This window comes from Brachycentrus maculatus, unplaced genomic scaffold (assembly GCF_059751285.1).
Source record: "Brachycentrus maculatus isolate JH-2025_06_01 unplaced genomic scaffold, ASM5975128v1 h1tg000004l, whole genome shotgun sequence".
NCBI lineage: Eukaryota > Metazoa > Arthropoda > Insecta > Trichoptera > Brachycentridae > Brachycentrus > Brachycentrus maculatus.
Window position 1 is genome coordinate 3650211 of NW_028280759.1, and position 22508 is coordinate 3672718.

General features: G+C 31.9%; 1 protein-coding gene across 1 annotated transcript in view; it reads left to right on the forward strand.

Moving 5' to 3' along the window:
• LOC148313958 (uncharacterized) overlaps nucleotides 1-22508 on the forward strand; it is a 148204-nt gene that overhangs the window by 87911 nt on the left and 37785 nt on the right. The window contains exons 8-11 of the mRNA XM_088270865.1: nucleotides 1396-1541; nucleotides 12030-12195; nucleotides 15003-15265; nucleotides 21887-22068. Of these exons, the coding sequence (XP_088126991.1) occupies nucleotides 1396-1541; nucleotides 12030-12195; nucleotides 15003-15265; nucleotides 21887-22068 (757 nt within the window). The remainder of the gene's footprint in view (nucleotides 1-1395; nucleotides 1542-12029; nucleotides 12196-15002; nucleotides 15266-21886; nucleotides 22069-22508) is intronic.

Sequence of the window (22508 nt, forward strand, 5' to 3'; positions counted from 1 at the left end):
AAACTTCATAATTATGCTTCATTTGCGCATTCAACAACATTCATTAAATACTAAAAGTTACTCCTTTTTAGTCATAGTCACTAATACTGTGAAGTCTTTCAAACAAAATCAAGGATTAAGTCCTGGAAACAAAAGTAAGAAGAATTTAAGTACTTACGAATAGGTATTACGTCAATCCATTAACCTCTTTTAATCCTTACTTCCGACTTCCTGCTGTCCTCTCGTCTTCCGTCATTATGGTCCTTTTAGATTTCTAGCCTTTCAGGTCCTTTCAACGATTTTTTATGAAAGCTTTTTTTGTAATTCAAAGGGAATAAAATTGGAAAAATATTTTAAATAATCGATAATTCCTTAAAACTCAAATACTATTGAGCAAAATATAATAAAACATAAGTAAACCCTCATCCGCACCCGATGGTGCAAATGGTACTGCATCATATAAACGTAGTGTTATCTTGATCGTTGACACATGAAGGAAATGTGGAAACCCTCCGCTTCAGGTACCAGTCCAGGGTGATATTGACTCCTTCCTGGGAATCGAACCCGGGACCTCCAGTACGATAGCCGATCGTACTGACTATCATGCTACGGAGGCGGACACGAGTACTTACTAGGGCATACAACGATTTGTCTAAAATATATAAAAAAATGAGGAGATTGAAATAAGACGTCCTAATATATTTCATATGCACACTTATTACAAAGCGATTTTAGGTACTGGTATAGATGTGATGTTTCTTTAAAAACGGTCGATTTACGGTTAGGATCAGTTTTTAAACATAAAATCGACGAAGATAAAAAAATACTAATAAAAGTGATTTCATCTCTGTTTCATATCATCGGGTGAAATTTTGTCAAACTGGCTGGGTGTGACCTTCACATTAACAAAATATCCAGAGCAGCACTTATTCACGTTTTTTACATGGAGTACCTTTTGGAAAACTATTTTGCCTGACATATCGCTCACTCCTTTCAACAACGTCATATATCACAAATCGTCAATTTTTAGTTATGTTTTCGGAATGGCCAGAAAATGTACTATCTCTCAGCAAAAGCGGCATATTTTTAACTTAATATTTACCCGCTACAGGGCAGAAAATGTTGTTTTTGCATTTTGAAGAAAAGGTTTAATTGTTTTTTTAAATATACAAAATATTATAAAATTAAGAAAATATAGCCAGGTTTTACCTTAAAAGATTTGTTGTACGGTTAAAAGTTCAATAAGTGGATTGATATTTATTTTTAATACATTTTATTATATTTCTAAACTTTAAAAACGATCTCCTGAAAAATCTAGTTTTTCGATATATGACATTGTTGAAAGGAGTGAGCGATACGAAATTCAGTTACTAAATCAACTCAACTTTTGCTTTATAAAGTATTTTTTTATTATAGTTCTGGAGACCACGTTCCGCCCTACGATTACAACGGATTCATGGCTAGTATAGAGTTCTTCGAACGCCCTGCTACAACTGCAGCTCCAGCGGCTCTGAGCATCAATGCGACCAATGCCCTTGACTTTGTCGCTGCTCCTGCATCAGGTAACATTTGATTATATGAATTACTTTTTATGTCTGTTTTTGGTCACATACCTTTAAATAAATACTAAACAAGGAATATTATGTTATTCAAATTAACGGATAAATTCATTTTTATATCGAATCTGGTAGTGTAGCCCTAGGTGATTTGTGACTGTGATTCCTTTAAATAAATATTAAACAAGGATTATGTTATTCAAATTAACGGAGAAAATCATTTTTATATCGAATCTGGTAGTGTAGCCCTAGGTGATTTGTGACAGTTGTTTGCTTGAACCGGAAAATACTACAGTAAGCATTAAATAACATTACATAATAATAGATTTATATTATCCACTGACACTTCGTGATGGAATTGCATTTTTAATTTATTATTAGATTAAAACCAATATTTTTAGCTTTTCCACTTTTTTATTTGACCAGCGACCGGGTTTCGTCGTTACCGACATCATCAGACTGGTCCCATGATGTCATCACCAGTCTGATGATGTCGGTAACGACGAAACCCGGTCGCTGGTCAAATAAAAAAGTGGAAAAGCTAAAAATATTGGTTTTAATCTAATAATAAATTATTACATAATAAATACGTTTTAATCGTACAATATTCATTCTGTAGAATATTATACTATTTATTGATTCGGCATTAACTTTGTGGAACGACATGATGATTATTTTAATAACTAAACACTTGTATATTACCACTTATTTTATTGTAATCACTTATTGATTAACACAACTGTAGTTTTCGAAACAAGTCGTGTGTAATGAAATAAAATTCGATAAGTGGTATTATACAAGTGCCTCATTTTAAAAATGGTCGTGGAATTTTGTTTTGTGGTGATTTAAAAGAGTCTCTTAGTTCCTAATAATAATAATAATAAAACCCTTATCCGCACCCCAATGGTGCATAGGGCACTGCGTCATATAAACGCAGTGTTATCTTGATCGTTTACACATGAAGGGAAGGTGATCAGCCCTCCGCTTCAGGTACCAGTCCAGGGTAATATTGAATAAATATGACAGTGAAAAAATCACTTAAATTTATTTTACCCCCCTTGGGAATCGAACCCGGGACCTCCAGAACGGCAGCCGAGCGTGCTGACCATTACGCTACGCAGGCGGACATTACTGATTGAATATATCAGGTATTAACTAGCAGAGTGAGGACAAAAATATGAGGGACGATGTTTTTTTCAACATACGTATATCAATAACGGGTATCAAAACCTATTTCTATTCTTCTCGAGTACAAAGGTGGAATGTACACACATTGTTTGAATGACATTTCCAAATGTCACACACTGGGGCCGCCGTATGAGCAAGCGTGGCACAGAGCCGTTTTTATTTGCAAATAACAATTGGACGCTATTGATAATTGATTTATAGTAGTGACTAGATTCTGATAACACCTCATCCCTTGTTTCCACTTTCTCTGTTTTCACGAGACATAGGTATCCGTTGAAACTGGGTTAATTTTCATCGTCCGCCAACAATTACACATTTGGTTGTGTTAAAGATTACCGAAAATCGCTTTAGATTATTTTTAAAAACCGCTTTTAATCTGATTCTGTAAGTATGAACTTTTTTATTATTTATTGTTTTTTGGAACTCAAACATATATAATAGTCAAAATATTTGTAAATTTGTGTGAAATGCAAAATTCAATGAAACTTTGTTAGTATAGTTCAACGATTTATTTTATCCAAATATTGTAGTTTAAAAAAAATGCTCGCAATAGAGTACTTTTTTTTGCTGTCGGAGTCACATTTATTTTCCAATGTAATTTAAATACATTTTTGTGTGTTGCGAAACGAATATTTTCACAAAGATTAAGGTTAAATAATATTGCTCGCTCTTTCCAACAACGTCAAATACCAAAAATCGTCAATTTTCAGATGTGCATGTTTTCGGAATGCCCGGAAAATGTACTATATCCCTGCAAAAGCGGCATATTTTTAACTTAATATTTACCCGCTACAGGGCAGAAAGTATTATTTTTGCATTTTGAAGAAGATGTATTGTTTAATAATTTTTTTTAAATACTAAATATTTTTTAAACGGAGAAATAACATTCAGGTTTTACCTAACAAGATCTGTTACACAGTAAAAAATTCAATACGTGGCTTGATATTTATTTTTAATATATTTAATTATATTTTTAAACTTAAAAAACAAACTCATGAAAAATCATGTGATATATGACGTTGTTCAAAGGAGTGAGCGATATTATTATAAAGACATCGTATTTTTTTCAATCACCGTTTTACAAGCTCATATAAGTTTTAATGAAGAGTCCGAAATCGACCTACCCAACACGTTACCAACGTTACCGATATTTTTGTTAGAAATATTTGTATTAATAATCATACAATATTCATGTAGGATAATTTATTTGAAATAATTCTTTTTGGATTTTCTACTAAGTTTCAATTTATTCTACCCTAGTGTGCATCAGCGGATAGTGATAGCTTCCGTATTGTACCACATGCGACTATAAACAGTGTAAAGTCTAAGAAATAGTCACCCATTACAGCCCACTATCAAAAATATATTTATTTATAAAAAAGCTGAGTATCATTCAATTTTAGCCTGTTCAATGAGGAACATCCACGTATAACTATCCCTTACAATTTATTTTTTTCATTTCTCAGTATATTAATGGATATCCCTCTATAATTGAAAAATGAAACTACAAAACACAAAAAGCCATACATCTTGAATAAACATTTTACAAGAAAAATATGAAATTTACAAAGGGAAAAATTTCGATACTATTGATGTTTTTTGTATTCAATTATTTGATATTTTTAAAATTGAATTATCGTGTAAAAAATAAAGAAAATAAAATAGTTCATAACTATTTTTTTAATAAATAATTTTAAAGTGTACGTAACGATCTACCATATTTATCAGATCTGAGTACAAATATAGTCCATCATCTAGGCAACTTTATCATAATATATGGGGTGTAACTCTATGTTTACTTAACTTAAAAGCTGAAAACTTATTTATTTAATTGTATATTAATTAAATTAATCGTATATTAACAATTAAAATAAAAATATTGCAGTGAATAAACTAAATTACACAGACTTTTTTTAGGCAATGGCTAGTCTTATCCTGGTATTGTCCGTTGGTATTATTCTAAATCCATTTTTTTTAATCATTTTTTGCACTGAAGAATGTTCAATAAAATGATCGCTTAAGCCAGCCAGGTCATAACCCCTGGGATGTTCAAACTTCCATCTTCTTTCGTATAAAGAGGAATGATAGATGTTTCATATCAAGTTGAGATACCTATAATATTAAAACAACTGATTTGTTGGATATAAATAAATAAAAATACCATATGCATTTATTCCTCACACATTTTTTTTATAACCACTCCTTGGACCCTTAAATAATGAGTGTCACGCACTTGATATTTGTCTTCTCACGAGAAAACTCTTTTGTGTAGCTATAATACAAAACCTTTCGTATTGTGGTAACAGGATCCGATACCTTAGTGATGTGTCGGAGAATTAATGATTCTATTACTATGTCGGAGGATCCTTTGTACCGTTCCTTTGTTGAGATTCTCACTTCTGTAGATATTGGCTTACCATAAGTCTCCCAGCACTCAAGGCGACTTTGGCTCACGAGTTTTAAAATTACATTATTTATGATCGCTGAAACGGTTCAGACGGGATCTTGATATATGTTTAAAAATGTAGAACATTTTGGGGCGGTAATTAAATTTCGGTGCCAACTGCGGTTGGGAACGATGAAAAAATATTAATAAATACAGTTCTGATGAAAGTTTCATTGAAAAAATAATAAGTTATGTGCCACGTGTTTAGTATTTGTTATGTACTAAGGTCGTAGACGATGTTCAGTAATGACTCGCTAGTATTGACTTTGATATATTATAAATAAGTATTACTAGGTAGCTCTAAGTAAGTGACTAATTTCTTTTGAATTTTGTTAAGTAGATAGTGTTTTAGTATTAATCAGTCTTGATAAAGAAGCGGTAAGCTTCGAAACCGGTAGACGGTAGATATTATAATAAAATATTTATAGTGATTTAAAAACTACATTTTAATTTTATAAAGAATAATCAGATTTAAAATAGAAGATAGAGTTCAATCACATAAGTGGGACGAAATAAACGTTTTTTGAGAAGTTGCTGTGTATAAATTAATTAAATTAATTATGATAAAAATTTAACAATGTACGGAAAGCCGGAAAGCTTTAGTAATTATAAAAGAGATAAAAACAAGAATAAAGTATGGTTATAAGTCGTTCAAATCGCCGTATAAATATTATGACATTGTCCCCATCGCGGGTAGCAAGTGGATTGAAAAAACCTAAACGAGAGAAGTCAAAGAAGTGGAAAATATTACACGACACCTTCATCCAGTAATGGAGAGACGGTTGACAAAGAAGAAGAAGAACCATTTCACTTCTTATGATTTTAACCAAAACGTTTCCATTCCAAATTCAGTCATTTAAACATTCTTTTAATGCCTGTATTTATAAACCGGGGTTAGTTGTGTTTAAAATTGCTCTGTGCCACGCAGACTCAGATTGTGGTAAATATTTTATGAAAAATGTGGAATAATAATGTATTAGGTCGTACGCCACGGAACAGGAGAGGAAAGGGGGCAGGATGAGGGCTAGGCAATTTCTTATGTAAAACGTTTGTATGCAAATTAAATGGACCGAGTATGAAAGCCTAAATAAAGAATGAAAGAGACATTTAAGGTCGTTTTAACATAATAGAGACATACTTCAGCAAACACGAGACTAACTGAGAAAGAAAATTATCAACGATGAAAAAAGTGTAGGTTGATTGCGTGAAAAATATTTATTTTGAATCATAATCAACTTCCTGATTTATGAAACAAAAAAGATTGAGGTACCTCTAAGAAAAACACCGGAAAAATACGTCACACTTTCGACAAAAATGTGTTTATTTACTTGAACTGAAATACCGTAAAACGGGGCTACTTGAACTTTGATGTGTTACTTGAGCCCAGTACAAAAAAAATAGATCTGCATATGGTCTACAATAATGAACGTATCGAAATGATTCATTATTTCCCTGACAGGTGACACATATCGTCACGATACGTTCATTATTGTAGACCAAATACAGATTTAATAAAAAAAAATGTAATGGGCTCAAGTTACATCAAAGTTCAAGTAGCCCCATTCTACGGTACTTATAATGTATTTTTATGTCGCGTCAGTGGCGTGCATAGAGTTTTTAATCAGGGTAGGCAGTAGGGTTGGGTAAGGATAAGGCATAGTATGCACTGGTCGTGTTTCTATATGGAACGCGAGTAATCCAGGGTAGGCACTGCTTATTCTGCCGATATAAAATGCACGCCTCTCTTGTACGTGCAGATTGATTCCCGATAATTGTAAACAAATAATGTTGTTTTCTCGCGTGAATACATTATACTCGGAATAACTCAATGCTTTCTTGTACCATATATTCCATATTTACTATATGTCTCAACTCAAGACGAAGTATCTATCGTTTGTATACAAAAGAAGATAGATATCTAAGCATTCGAGGGCTTACAACTCAGCATTAGGCTTGGTTAAGTTAATCACTTTATAAACGTTTGTAACGTTCACCATTCTGCTCATTATTTAGCATTTATATTGCGTTATTTTTTTAAGATAAACTGTGTATGCACTATTGTTGGATTTCTTTCATATGTTAGTTGTAAGTTTGATGCATGTATTTTGGCTATTGGTGCTGCCATCAGTCGAAGTGAAGTCCTCTTTGTGAAGGATATAGCTCAGACATCCATATTCTTTCAAATAAAAACGACTGATGCCTTGTGTCAAGTTGAGATTTATATAATAAAGTTAGTAAAATGAATAACTGAATATGAAGTGGTTGTGTTTCAATGTAAATACAACTTGAAACTCGAGTTACATGTCTACCTGTTGGAGTCCTTAATTAATACGCTTTACATGCCGGATACACGAGTATGTAACGTACCCTAAACTTGCGCCCATCAGTTAGAAAAATTAATTTAACCCCTTCTCACAAAGGTTGGGTTGCATGATGATATAGATTTATGGTTACTCCCTCACTTCCCTTGTTGTATTTAATATTCAAGAGAGCCTATCGGCACGAGAAACTTTTATTATACCTTTTTTCTTCCTCCAAAATTGGGAATTTCCGAGGAAGCTTCTGTAGTTTTTTTAAAAAGGGAGATTGATTTTTACTCTTGTAGATTTAAGTTCATTTCGTTTGCATAACGTCAGATTTTTCAGTAATTGAATTTACCAAGAAAATAATGAATTCGTAAAAACAGAATTTTTTGCGAAATATTTTTTCGTCGTCCACCAAAAAAATATGAATCTGCAATCTTTAATTTTACTTTAGTCCGGTATTGTAAAAATTTAAAAAAAATGTATTAAGCTTTGACCACGATGCGAGGAGCGTCGAGCGGTAGAGGGGAAAACGGCGCCGCTCATGCTATTTATTGTTTGCAAGGAATACCTAGAATGTTGGTTACTACTTGTCAATATCTTAGGTAAAAACGTCAGCGGTACAGATCTGCCACTTAAAAATACTCGCCGCTCGTATTGTGAATGGGTCGTTTTAAACGTTTACATAAATATGAATAAATAGTAATATTTTTTTTATATTTTCAAGACAATCTATTTAATTACTATTAAATTTATTTATATTATTTATTGATTCGGCATTAACTTTGTGGAATGACATGATTATTTTATTAAAATTAAACACTTGAATTTACCACTTTAATGAGTTTTATTTTTATTTACTACTAGTTTCGAAAATATCTGAAACAAACTCAATAAAGTGGTATATTCAAGTGTTTAATTTTAATAAAATTTATTTATTGTACCTTCCTACTTCTAAACAATTTTCAATAATTACATAAATATGAATAAATAGTAAATAAAATTTCAAATTTCAAAATTCATTGAAAGAATCAAAGACAATCTATTTAATTACTATTAAATTGATTTATTGTACCTTCCTACTTCTAACCAATTTTCAATAATTACAAATTTATATTTCGTACTCTTCTATCAATTTAATCAATAATGTTGTATAGTTTAAGTACACATGACATCCGATATAACGTAAGATGTAAGTGTACATATGTGTTGTTTGTATTTGATATTAAGTTTAAACTCCGAGATAGTTTGTATGGAAACTAATATTCTTGTGAACTAGAAAATTCATCTATACACTCTACATTTTGTTCATATTATCAAACTATCACTGACTTCTATATTACGTAAATAATAGCTGTAACTTAAATTTATCTATATTACATCAGGAAAGTGTTATCAGGAAACCGATTTTCATATACCCACACTTCGATTTAACGTTTATTGTATTATTTACTTATTTAACGCAAGCATTTAATATTTGAACGAATAAAAATGACCAAAACGAACTTAATTATGAAATAAAAATAGATGAATTAAATTTATTAATAAGGTTTTCATATTATTTCCATCAGTCGAAAAATTTTAAATGTCAATCATTGAAACTTTCCCTGGCCATTTCTTATTTTGTAAGTTATCTTCTTTGTGTATGAAATAAACATATATTGCATTACGACATTGACGATGCATTTATTGTCTAGGATACAACACATGAGTAAAATCGATTTCCCTTTAGTTTTGCAAATAAATTTATTCGAGAGAAAATGTTAAATATTTAGAATAATCGATATATAAGAATCGATATATCGATATATAGAATAATCGATATAAAAGAGTCTCCTATTCCTTCAAATTAAAAAAGTTCTTCCTGAGTGTACAAAAATGTCTGAATATTCATAAAAAACATAAATTTAATTATGCATTGACCCAAATTTTTACGGATCATTGAGCATTTCGAGAAAACCTCTTCCGTTTTAAGATTAGACAAAACTCTATCTGTAAAGTCATCAAAATATGTCCCTTATTTAGTGTAGATATGTCCATTTTTTTAGAGAGAAAGATTTGAATTGGAAACAGGATGTGCGATAGAATATATGCAGTTGACGAAAACAATGTGGCATAAAGGTCTGTCAGGTTTACTGGTGTCTTATTTAGAAAATATGACAAGAAGAATAATACAGAATAAGAAATTTAATTGTTAATAAATCTTTATTGACATTAAATTTTGTATCCATTATATCTATTGTATTGTACCTATCGTATTGCTTGTAAGGATCAACTACATTCGTTTTTTTTTAGATAACGGAATAAACCGCAAAGCCCTTACTTTAAATGGCTTGTCTGCAGGTAGGATAGTAAGGATGAAGAAGGTAAATGTGAAAAACACACCACAAATTCCCAAACCAATTGAATCTTTCTTGAATTTATTTTGCAATTGGCGGGAATTGAACCGGCGACGCCAGTTTTGCAGGCGAGCGTCTATTACGTTAATTTAATAAGTTGTTGCGTCAATTACGATATACATTAATTTATTATCTACTATACACATTTTTTTAAAGACATATAAATTGAATTTGCTATTAATCATTGTACATAACAGGCATGGAGATTTTTTTAGGCCAATATATATTATTTTTAAATATCTAGGAGGCACTGCTCCGTATTCCAAATATCCAACCCGCTATCAAATCACGTATTGTACTCTCCAATCAGGTTTTAGTTTCGCTCAGCGCCCATCCAGAGAACAATGGGACCCTTCGAGGAGACTTCGCTTCTCCAAACTAATTCTTAACTAACAGGAATTCGTCGTTCTCAATTTGTGGACAGAATCCTTCTATAATACGACATCTAATTCGTTTTTTCCTTTCAAAAAAATGTTTGCTGAAAATATTTTAATATTTCGCTCTTTTCGGCATAACAATATGATGTGGTTTTGGCAGGGAATATGACATTAAAAAAAAATGTCACAGAATACAAACGTACAAAAGAGTTTTTTTAGTAAAACAAGTACCGTTTTCTTTTATCCGAGTACTAATATAATCAAAACGAAAAAAAGAAACAAATTTTGTATTTATAATACAAGAAAATAATAACTGTTTTATTTTTCAAGTATTTAAGAAACACATGCATATAGTATGCACATATTTTTATGATTTAAATAAATTTTAAAACATTTATTTTTGAACCACAATATTTAAGATTTTTCCTTTGTGTTAATACTCGTAGAGCCATAAAGAATTTTTCCAACTTTTGAAATAAAATTCCTAGAATTTTCGACGGAGGACACCGAGAGAGAAAATTTTTCTAAAAATTATACAATAATTTGTGTCCCAAAATCCGCATTTTCTGTTTTTGACACTTAATACTAATTCAGTACTTTAGGAAATAGGATAACGCCTTGTTCACGCAAAAAAGAAGAATAAGTTATTTTACACTATTTGATACACAAAAGTGTAACTAGGCAGCGTAAGGTAACATAGAAGAAGGAAAAACACAATCAAATCTCGTTCTTTTTCAGTAAGTTTAAATTACTCATATTGTAACGATGACACAATGGTGTTTCATATATTTTCTGTTGAAAAGTTTACTTATTTTTTTATCTAATTCCATGTGACAAAAAATTCTACATATGTAGTTTTGTTTGTGGACTATAACGGAGAAACAAGTTTTCAATTTTTGTAACGAAAAGATGCTTGATGAAGAAATCAGTATTTTATTATAATTCTTTACAATTTACGTTTTGTACTGACTTTTCTTGGTAGAAGTGAATTTTATATAATAAAATAACAACTGGATAGTTTTTTCTACATATATTTTATCTGACCAGTGACTAGTGGTGTCGTTACAGACATCACCCGTCTGATGATGTCGATAACGATCACACACTTAAAATCAGTGGCAGGTTTTGCATTTATTTCTCGCGTTTTAAAGAAGTACAATAAAACCCAAGCTATTAAGGGTTTTAAAATTACAATAGCACCATGATTATCTATACTTATTGATTGGATGAATGTATTTTGATCAATTCGGATAAAGGAGTTTCGATAATCGACGTTCTACTGTAATTAATTGAGTACCTCATTTTTTGGCCTCTACGTCTACGTCAAAAAATTAAATATGTAATTTTTTGACATCTCGACATAGATGAAGAAGAATGTGGAAGTCTGAGCATTTACGGGGCTTACGAACGTCAAAGGCTACAATAAGAGTTTCTACTCAAAAAAAAAATTCAAAAAAAATTATTCGTGTCACTAATAGATGTCACTAGTGAAAATTCTAGTTATTCTTAAACAATGTTTTAAAATTTGATCATGTATATAGAACTTTCAAGAATTTGAGTAGTGAGTAATCATGGGTAAAATTTGTGAATATTACACGTGTGTAATGTGATCACTTGAACCAGCCTACGACGATCGTAAGCCCCGTAAATGCCTAGACTTCAATATTCTTCTTCATCTTCCTTGAGATGTCAAAAAAAAGATAACTCATTTGATTGGAGATAACCCAGATTTGTGACTAACTATTTAGAAATGTTGAAAATGTGTTTTGTTTTCTGTTTAGATTCGGGTCGCGGGCCGCGATGCGATTTGTCGTTCACCGCAGAACGGAATGGACGCTCCGGAAGTTTCGACACGCGTTCTCTACCCTTCCATCCCGAGTGCAGGATCACCTTCACGGGGAGACACACAGATGTCGTGCACATCTCCCTCTTCAATTATAAGCTCAAGTAAGCCCAGGGATATTTACAGGTTGTTCATTTATTTTACAGGAACCGGTTTGGACTTGTTTGACTCTGTAAGGCAGGATGTTTACCAACCAACATAGCGTTGAGAAAATTTCATAAATCGTGTAGATTATTACACGTTTGTACATTTGTAGGCTAAAAGCTTTTCGTTGACTCCTTGGATTTTCATTTCAGGTTCCTTGTAAATTATATAAAAAGAATTATAAGTATATAATTATATTATATACATTTATATATAATTATATTATAACATGTTAGTTGTATGTATTTTCATAACATGTATGTATACACAAGCATAAATTAGTGGGTACATATATTGTACATATATCTAATTCATTTTCAAAACTCAGTGAACGTGATGTGATGCAAAAATAAATAAAAGTATATATATTTTAATATTTATGAAATATTTTTATAATAATGAAAAATATATTTATATAATTTTAAATATATATTTGTTTTACATATTGTTTAATTTTAACACTTTAAAACATTTATTTATTGCATATCCAATGAGCATAGATTGTTTGCATTGTTTATTTTAATATCAAATAAAATTTGATAAATAATTTTAAAAATCATATGATGTTCTAGACATTTTAAAATTCCACTTTTGTTAAAATGGCTAAAATATTAAAGATATTACAATAGTTATCGAATAAGATCATAAATCATTTTAATTTATTTTAAGGTATTAATTCTTCAAAATAAATGTCATGTTTTCTAATCGAATATTATTGCATAAGACTTTTATCAATGTTAATATTTTTTTTAATTTGTGTTTTTTTACTAAAATTATTATCATTTCTGTATTTTTTTATAGAGTATAAATATATCGTAGTCATACAGGAGAAAGTGCATTTTACAAAAACGTGATTATTGATTATTTGATACCTTACTAGCCTAATATTGCCCTGAAAAAAACCCCAAGAGATTTAAATTATTTTTTTAAGTACAATATATTGACTTGTTAAAAATGACTAACTGCACTGATGCTTATTTTCTTGCCAAGCAAAAGTGACTTAAAGGGCCTTCCTGAACATTTTACATTTTGTTAGTTGGTCACTTTCTCCTATACGACTACGATTTATCCTTCAATGATAGTTTTTTTAAGCCTCCATTCGTTTATGGGTGATTTTAAACGATAATCACATTACAATAATAATTGATATTACGTTTAAAATATTGTAATATTTTTTTTAAACACAAGATTATCCATAGGTTGCTGATTTTATTTAAGATTTATTTTCAAGTCGGTTATGTGATTCTATCATCACAAATGATAGTAGTATATTTGGATATGGCAGGTATATAACTCTACCTTCATACATAATTTGCATAGTGTATGGTGTGGAACGAAATGGAAAGGGTAATGCGTGACTGGTTCCGCGTAAGGGAATGTTAAACGATATGTCACTCAGAGATTACTCTACGCAAATTTACTTACTTTTATACGTATATTTATACGTTCCCACGTCTATAGCGCTTACTTAATTACTGAAAATCCAGGTGCTGGAAGAAGTGAAACGTCACGACTGGAGAACTAAAATCAGTGGCTTGACATAAATCCAAATTCCTCAAATCTACTCCTAGTCCAGGTACCAGGGTAATATCAAATGAACATTAGAGTGAAAAATCACATACTTTAATGTTATTTATTTCAACCCGCCTTGAGAATCGAGCCCGAAACAACCAGCACGGTAGCCAAACGCGCTAACCTATAGAAGCTTTTTTTATATAAAATTACATTTTACGTCTAACTGGGTGTTCACGATATAATAGGGAAGCATCCAATCAGCGGACCAATTGCTGTTATCTTTTTCCAATAACCAATCTCGATTTGGCGAGCGAGCGAAAGCCGCAAGGGCAGAAAGCTCAATATAGCGTGTAGCGCTTCCCGCAAAAATTTATTAAAATACTTTTTTTTCAACATTGATACGACCGTGAAAATTAAAATTAAAATTTGCCCCTGGCGTATTTTGGGGTGGAGGGTTGGGAACATTGACCAGCCATTCTTTCACTGATAATATTAGCATGAATTTTTGCTTACAATTAATTATGAATTAGATTTCGCATTTTAATTTAGATTTAATTATTAAATAGACAGGTCGAGTTGAGTTGCTGTTCCGTTGTTAGTGGCAAACTTTGAGGAGATTTGACTCTTACTGTGCTTTGAGCCGCTTAGACTTACCTGGAAATAGTTATTGATGAAAATTACTATCTTTTGCTTACTCCATGATCCACTTCCATACGCTGAGGTTGAAACAAAAAAAAGCATTCTTCTTCTTCTTTTCATCTTCTTCTTTTTTTCTAGATCCTAAAGTTATGTTTGTACAAAATTATTTATACAAAACGAAGTATGATTGATATCATACATCGTATTGCTGCACATTCGTCTGAAAGATCGCATTTTGACTGTATTCAGTCTTCATTCATCATTATTTTGCCAACTGCATGCTCCCATTCCATACATTAGTGTTGGTACTTGTACTCTATACACATTAAATCTAATAATCATTCTAAGCTAAGTCCAACAATAAAAAAATGCTCAAATATCGTTTCAGAGATACGACAAACAAATAACGCACAAATGTCTTTCGAGGAAGATCCATGGCTCTCAATATTCATTAAAAATCTGATAATCATTATACGTCGAAAATCAAACAATCAAATATCGCACAAATATCATCTTCCGGGGAAGATCCATGGGTCTCAATACTCATTATAAATCTGATTATCATTATACGTCAAAAATCCAACAATCAAATAACGCACAAATATCGTTCCAGGGCGCCGTCATGCCGTTCGGTGATCGAGGTGATTGACGGCGAGTGGTCGGCGGCTGACCGCAGCAACAGCGCCGTGGAGAAGCCGCTGCTGAAGCTGTGCAGCCCGGCGTCCCGGCTGGCGCGCGACGGCAGCGGGCGCTTCGTGGAGCCGGGCACGCTCGTGTCCCGGGGCCGCGCGCTCACGCTGCTGCTGCGGCGCCCGTCCCCGCTGCACCAGGCCAGCGACGCGGAGTACCTCGACGGGGCCTTCATGTTCCATGATGGTATTACAAATATCATTCACAGTACCTCCGTTGATGTTTCATGATGGTATTACAAATATCATTTAAAGTACCTCGACGGGGCGTCATGTTCCATGATGGTATTACAAATATCATTCACAGTACCTCCGTTCATGTTCGATGATGGTATTACAAATATCATTTAAAGTACCTCGACGGGGCCTTCATGTTCCATGATGGTATTACAAATATCATTCACAGTACCTCCGTTCGTGTTCTATGATGGTATTTCAAATATCATTTAAAGTACCTCGAAGGGGCGATCATGTTCCATGATGGTATTACAAATATCATTCACAGTACCTCTATTCATGTTCCATTATGGTGTTTCAAATATCATTTAAAGTACCTCGAAGGGCCGTTTATGTTCCACGATGGTATTACAAATATCATTTGATTTAAGGCAATTTTAGATTTTTCGTTTTTTTTTCTTTACATGATTAACATAATTACAAGAGTACTTTTTTTTAACAATCTAATCATTTTTCTGTCAATGAGGAGCTTTCAATTAGTTTTTAACTAATATAAAGCTCTTCAATATTTTTTTTTATTTAAGAACTACTAAGAAGTATTTTCGATATTCCAGGAAATTTTGAGCTGTCATGATTTTGAAGTATCTAATGGAATTTTGAACTGAAGCATTTTGAAGTTGAAATGTTTGATCGAGTAATTCGTAGAATTTTGAGACGCAGTTTTTATTTTTGGGTTTTTTATTTAGTTCCATCGCCAAAATCATTTATCTATTTCTATACAAAATCAAAACCTATTTATCATGTATCATTTTCCTAGAATCATTAAAATATATATTTTTTGTATATAGATATAATACATATACATTTCTTTTTACCGCATTTATGTATGAGAATATCAACCAAATAATAATTTATAAATATTCAATATTATCTGATACTACCTTAATGTAAGGCCTTCATGCTTTCCTAATTATATATAAATCTCATTAAAAGGATTCCAAATCATTGAAAATGGGAGAATTAATTATAGGGCCAGCAATTTAGAACCATTAACACAAATCAATACGGCTGACATTTCAAATGTAATTACATTCATAGATATGAATTTTACTCATATAACGTTATCGTGGGTGTTCTACGATAAATCAATGCTGTCTTTATTATATTATTGAATATTACAACACAAATTTGTCTTTAATTTTAATATTATGTAGTCGAGTATGATACGTTTTATTATTTACTAAAGTACATATCTTGTACGTGTCGAACTGAACTCATTATTATATAATTCCCAATTTCCATTAACAATTAGTTTAAATAAGTGTATGTAACAAGTCAATAGAACTTTGTTTAATTTTAGTAAAAATAATTACATAAATATATCAAGATAAATAAATATGGCGAATATCTTTGAAAGCTGATGCCTTTGTTTTAAACAAATCTTTTGTACGCAGTTTTGAACATATCTCATATTAATAACTTAAATCTATAAATATATTTTTGAAGATTATTATAATAAAATACAGACTTATACATTTTTAATTTTGATGGTAATTCTTCAATAATTTATACCCATAAATTAAACATAAATGAGATACTACAACATCGACATTTTAAAAACATCTTCCCCCTTAACTTACACTCTGTAGCATTTTTACTGCGACTCAGTGCTACTATAAATAATAAATTATGCACCCATGAATTATACTCTTTCATTTTTAATTTGAGAAACCATTACTGTTGATTATATGAATGTTTCGTATAATTTTAATAGCGCCATTTTCGTAAAATACGAGCTTAAGATACTAGTATGCCATATTGTTTATTCTTTGACAAAACAACAATCAAAGATTTGTTATTACCGAATAATTTTAAATACAGTAGACCCTCGGGTTTTCAATGCTTTAAGTACAATTACGCACAAAAATTACGCACAAAATTTCCCGACGAAAATATACCTCAATTTACGAATACAATTACAGGCTACAAAAAAAATGAGGCTCTAACATGGAGTCACTTCGCGGACAAAGATCTTGATTACCACTGAAGAACTAGAACAGGAAAAGATGGCGATGAAGAAAATATTCAGGGAAGGGAGGATGTTGCTAGAGCGTTGTTCAAAGAGTGTGTCAAATAAAGAGATGCAAAGTTTGGTGGAAAATATCACTCTGTTCAATGATAATGCATTGGGCATCTTGCATTGGGCTTGAATCTGATCCTGCTTCTGCCTCAGTAATGAAACCATTAACTCATCAAGATACTAGTTTTCAGATATACGCATCTCTTCGTCAGGACAATCACAAATCACTTACACCAAAAAATTTACACAATATAATGAAAAATTAAAAAGCTTTTTCCTTATTTATTTTTCTGTTAGGTTTTGCCGGTTTACTTACAAAAATGGTTCAGGTACTCGAAAATACATTTTGTAAAATTACCTAAACCCTTTTAAGGACTAAAATAACACATTACATTGTTGTGTTTCCTGCCAGCTTTACCTATTTTGGGCGTCGGACTGTCAAAATGTCACTAATCCACTGTCGCGAAGTTTCATGACATCCTGTACATCATTCGCCACCCATCTGAGAGGAACCTACATTTCAGTAATGACATTTCTATAGAAGTAGAGCTTAATTGCCCTTTCGTGTCGCACTTCCTAAGCTATTTGGAACATTCAATCAGCATTGGAAATTGCAAAACCTTTTTTATAAATGTATAAAAAAGAGAAATAAAACATTCAGAACGGAGTTCTCAAAAACATCGGATCATGATGGCTTATTTTAAAAATTCACTAACATAAAATAACGTTTCGGAAACGCAACCCAGCTTTTGCTTTACATTTTAGATTTGACACTGTATAAAAATAAAATTATTAATTTGGTCAAAATCTTAAAGGTCCTTTAGTTTTTCACAGATTGCTTTGAATTTTTGACACAATTGCATTAAAATACACTCGTGTTTTTTTATACAGGTTTGACAAATAAAACATGTTTTTGAGAATCAGCTTTTGTACTTCAGTGGCAGCGTCATCTGTTGAACGTAACAGCAACACACGCAATACTTAACACCACTGCTCTTAGCGGATATCGTGCTTCAAGATATTGACTTTGTACACTCACAAATACTGTGAAATTAAATATAATACAAATGAGCGATTTTATTTTCTTTCTTTTCTATTCAATCAGACAATGGAATTAAAAATAATCAAAAAAACAAAACATCACAAGTCGATCGCTTTTATTATGTAATTTAGTCACAACTAAACCAAAATGGGTAGTGTAAATTCTTTCCTTATGTAAGGATGAATGTTACATACATTTCACTTTTTATTGGTAGCAAAAAACTAACATAAATAAATTGAAATAATCAAACATGGATGTAGCCGAAGATATAGCACACTTAAGGGGATATTCGCAAACACATAATTTATTCGCCGGACGACTACCGGATAGGTCAAATGTCTGTTCACGCCCGATTTTTTTTTAAATGTGGATTGTATATTTTTTTGATTTTTAGAACATATGTAAAATATATTTTTTATAAATTTTTTTTATACCTTTTTTTCAATTTCAAATAATTACTTCGAAGAAAAACTAATTTTTTTCAATGTAAAAACGGTGTTTTAAGAAAAAATCAATTACGTAAAACCTAGATTTAGAGAAAGTTTATTTGCGACTTGAAAAATACTGGAACTTAAGATCTTTTCAGTTTGAAGCATAAATATAGCTTCCGAAATTTTAGTACATATTGTGGTTTTCAAGCATGGGTAGAATGGCGAATGTTATACGTGTGAAGTTATGTTAAATGTTACACGAGTGAAGCATTAAAATATTGAATAATTTAGTTTTACAGGTGTCCTATATTTTACCATACTAAAAAAAGCTGAATAACATTTATAAACTAACTAACTAACCATCACGCCGCTTCCCCTCAGGGGTAGGCAGAGAGAATAGAGCGCCACACCACTCTGTCCTTGCAAACATTCTTCGCCTCTTCCACGTACATGCATCTCCTCATACATACCCGCCGATTGTTACGACTCCTAACCTGACCACTTTCAAGTATTTGGCATACCTGATCGTGCCATGTTTTTCTCGGTCTTTCTCTGCTTCTTTTCCCGCTAACATTCACCTCATAAATTTGTTTTACCGTTCTTTCCTCACTCATTCGTTCTACATGTCCAAACCATCTCAACACACCTTTCTTAATTTTATCAATAATGCTTATCTCAGCTTTGCATTCCTTCCTTATTTCACTATTCGCACATCTATCATACATCGTTTTGTTACACATTCTTCTGAGAGATCGCATTTCGACTGATCGAATAACATTTATAACTAAACGAATACCACGTAAAAACAAATATTGAGTGAATAACATATTTTACGTCTGCCCTACGTAGCGTATTGGTTAGCACGTTTGCTTAGTTAGGTTCAAATAAAATAAATAGAATTTTTTGTTATTAAGAGAGCAAATCTGATTATACATTACTTGTTTCATTTGATACTTTATTAATATAATTCAATTGTGAAAGAAAAACACTTTTTTTTTACGACTTGAGATTAATTTATTATGACGACTAGTTTCTGAAGCTATGCTTCCATCTTCAGGTCTAAATATAAACTGGTTACCATTTAGACCTGTTTGATTACACAGTATTTGTGGGTGTACAATAGTCAATGTCTTTAAGCACGATATCCGCTAAGAGCAGTGTTAAGTATTACGTGTATTGCTGTTACGTTCAGTTCTAAATATAATTTAAATTTAAACCTGAAGATGGAACCATAGCTTTCGAAACTAGTCGTCATAATATAATAAACTCAAGTGGTAAAAAAACAAGTCTTTTTCTTTAACGATTTCATCATGTCTTACCACAAAGCGAATGCCGAAACAATAAATAAAATATAATTCAATTTGCTACTTTATTCGCAAGTACGGACGGATTGGGAAACAAGGAGAAATAAAACCGGAATTAATGAATTTAACCACATAATAAGAGAGATCTTTTCAAAGTGAGTCGTAAGTCTTGTAAATTACGTATTTACATCTGTTATCCTCTTAAATGTAGGAAGTAAACGGTATGTACCTACCCCCACGTAAATGAAGAAATGTACGTGGTACTTCCTTTTACGCAGAATTCTCGTACATTTTTGGCACTCAGATCTCAGCATACCGCATACTTTGCATAATTATACAAAATTTCTAATAAGGTATTTCTATTTTTTACCAGGGAATGTGGTTTTTGAAGGGCCATGAAATGTAATTTTAACCCAGAGATGGAAATCAATGCCGTAAATATTTGTATAAGTATGTTGAATATACAATATACATAATTTATAGAGCTGACGACATGTGATTGGTTGGTTTAGGTGATCACTTTATAACATTAACATTCAGTTTGTTGGTTTAAGTCACAGGTTTCCAAACTTTTTTAGTCTGGCGCCCCCCTATCAACATTTTTTGTCAAAGGGGAAATTAAAGTCACCAGAATGTCCCATCATAGAAATAGGGAAGGAATCCAAAATATATCTTACTTCTTAGCACTTCTATATGTCTCTTTGGACTTCTTATGCCCTGTAAAAGTCTTCTAGAACGCCCACAATGCGTTATATCCCACTTTGAGAAACACTGGTTTAAGTTATTAATTTAAAACACTAACACTAACTGTTCGTCTTTTTTCAAATAAAAAAAAATCCAAAGCCTCTATTATAGAAGCTTGCCTGCAAATAGGATAGTAAGAATATGGAAGGCAAATATGAATAATACGTCACAATCACTCATACCAATTGAAAAAAAATCATTTTGCAATTGGCGTGAATCAAATCCGGTACGCCAGTTTCGCAGTATAGCGTCTACCCACTACAACATGGCGCCTCTTATAATTGACAACCATATGCTTACATTTATAACGATTCATGTGTTCCAAAACAAACTTTACAAATGAAATTTATGGTTTACATTTGAAAGTTAAGTAATTATAGCAGTATGTTTACATACTAAAAAAAGCCTAAAAATGACATTTTTTTTCATATTATTTAGATCAGTTACGTAAGTGAGGTAAATTTAAATAAATTGGAAGTATTTTTTCCTCACAATTGTAGTTCAAAATTTTTGCTCACAAATTTGAGTTTGTCCACTCAGGAGTTATTTATTTATGTATTTATTGATATTTCAACATAGATGGAGAAGAATATAAATCTGAGTATTGTGTGGGTCCTATAAAAAGGTACAGGGTGACATTTGTGAACTTGATAGCTGCAGTATACAAACAGATTGATAAAACGGGTACAAATGTGTATCAAAACTGGAGGCAACCACTTGATGGATATCTTTTTAACTTAATTAAAAAATGTAAGGGTTCAAATAAAGATTTTTGTTCCTAAATTTCTTCTTTTGTATTTAGAAAAAAAGGAATTCGAAAACAAAATTGGATGATTAATTTTGCGCCACTTTAAATTTGATTGTATACTGCAGATGTCTTATTTACAAGTATCAAATATTATTGATGTACGACGCCATTTGTAAAAGTTATAACATCTTTCGATGGGGTGATTCATTTTGCGCCACCTGTAGAATATATAATTTTTTTTTTAATATTCGATGCCTTATGTTGTCCTTTCTGTTGGAGCAGAGCAGGTGTCGGGCACTCTGCAGCCGGGGGGGCTGTGCGAGGCGCAGTACTACGGGGCGAGCAGCGCCCCCGCCGGCCTGCTGGCGAGCCCCGCGGCTGCGCCCCTCTTCTGGAACGTGGACGGGCCCCTTCGCTGCCGGCACCACTTCGTGCCCGCGGCTAACCAGAGCGTCACCATCACGGTAATACCTAAATATTGCTTAAATTCACGTTCTCTTTAATTACACACTGTTTCAAAAACTTTAACAACATTTTTACCATAAAAAATACACGCGTGACACTCTCGAAGTGTTTTTTTTTTAGGTTTTAGAAACAGTTGAATTCGTGCATTGCTCTTTGCATCTGTTGATCTTAGTTTTTTAATGACATTGCTTGGTGGAACTGCAGTTTATAGAATAAAACAATTACTTTATAAACAAATATTTTTTTTCACTTATTTATTCGGCGGTCACTTTGTGGTAAAATCTATCCATTTTAAATTAATGTTTTACTTAGTAAATATCACTATTACCACAACTAATAGTGGTATACCACTTTTAATAGTGGTATTTATTGATTTAAACATTAATTAAAAACACATAAATTTTATTTGACCATTGACCGGGTTTCGTCGTAACCGATA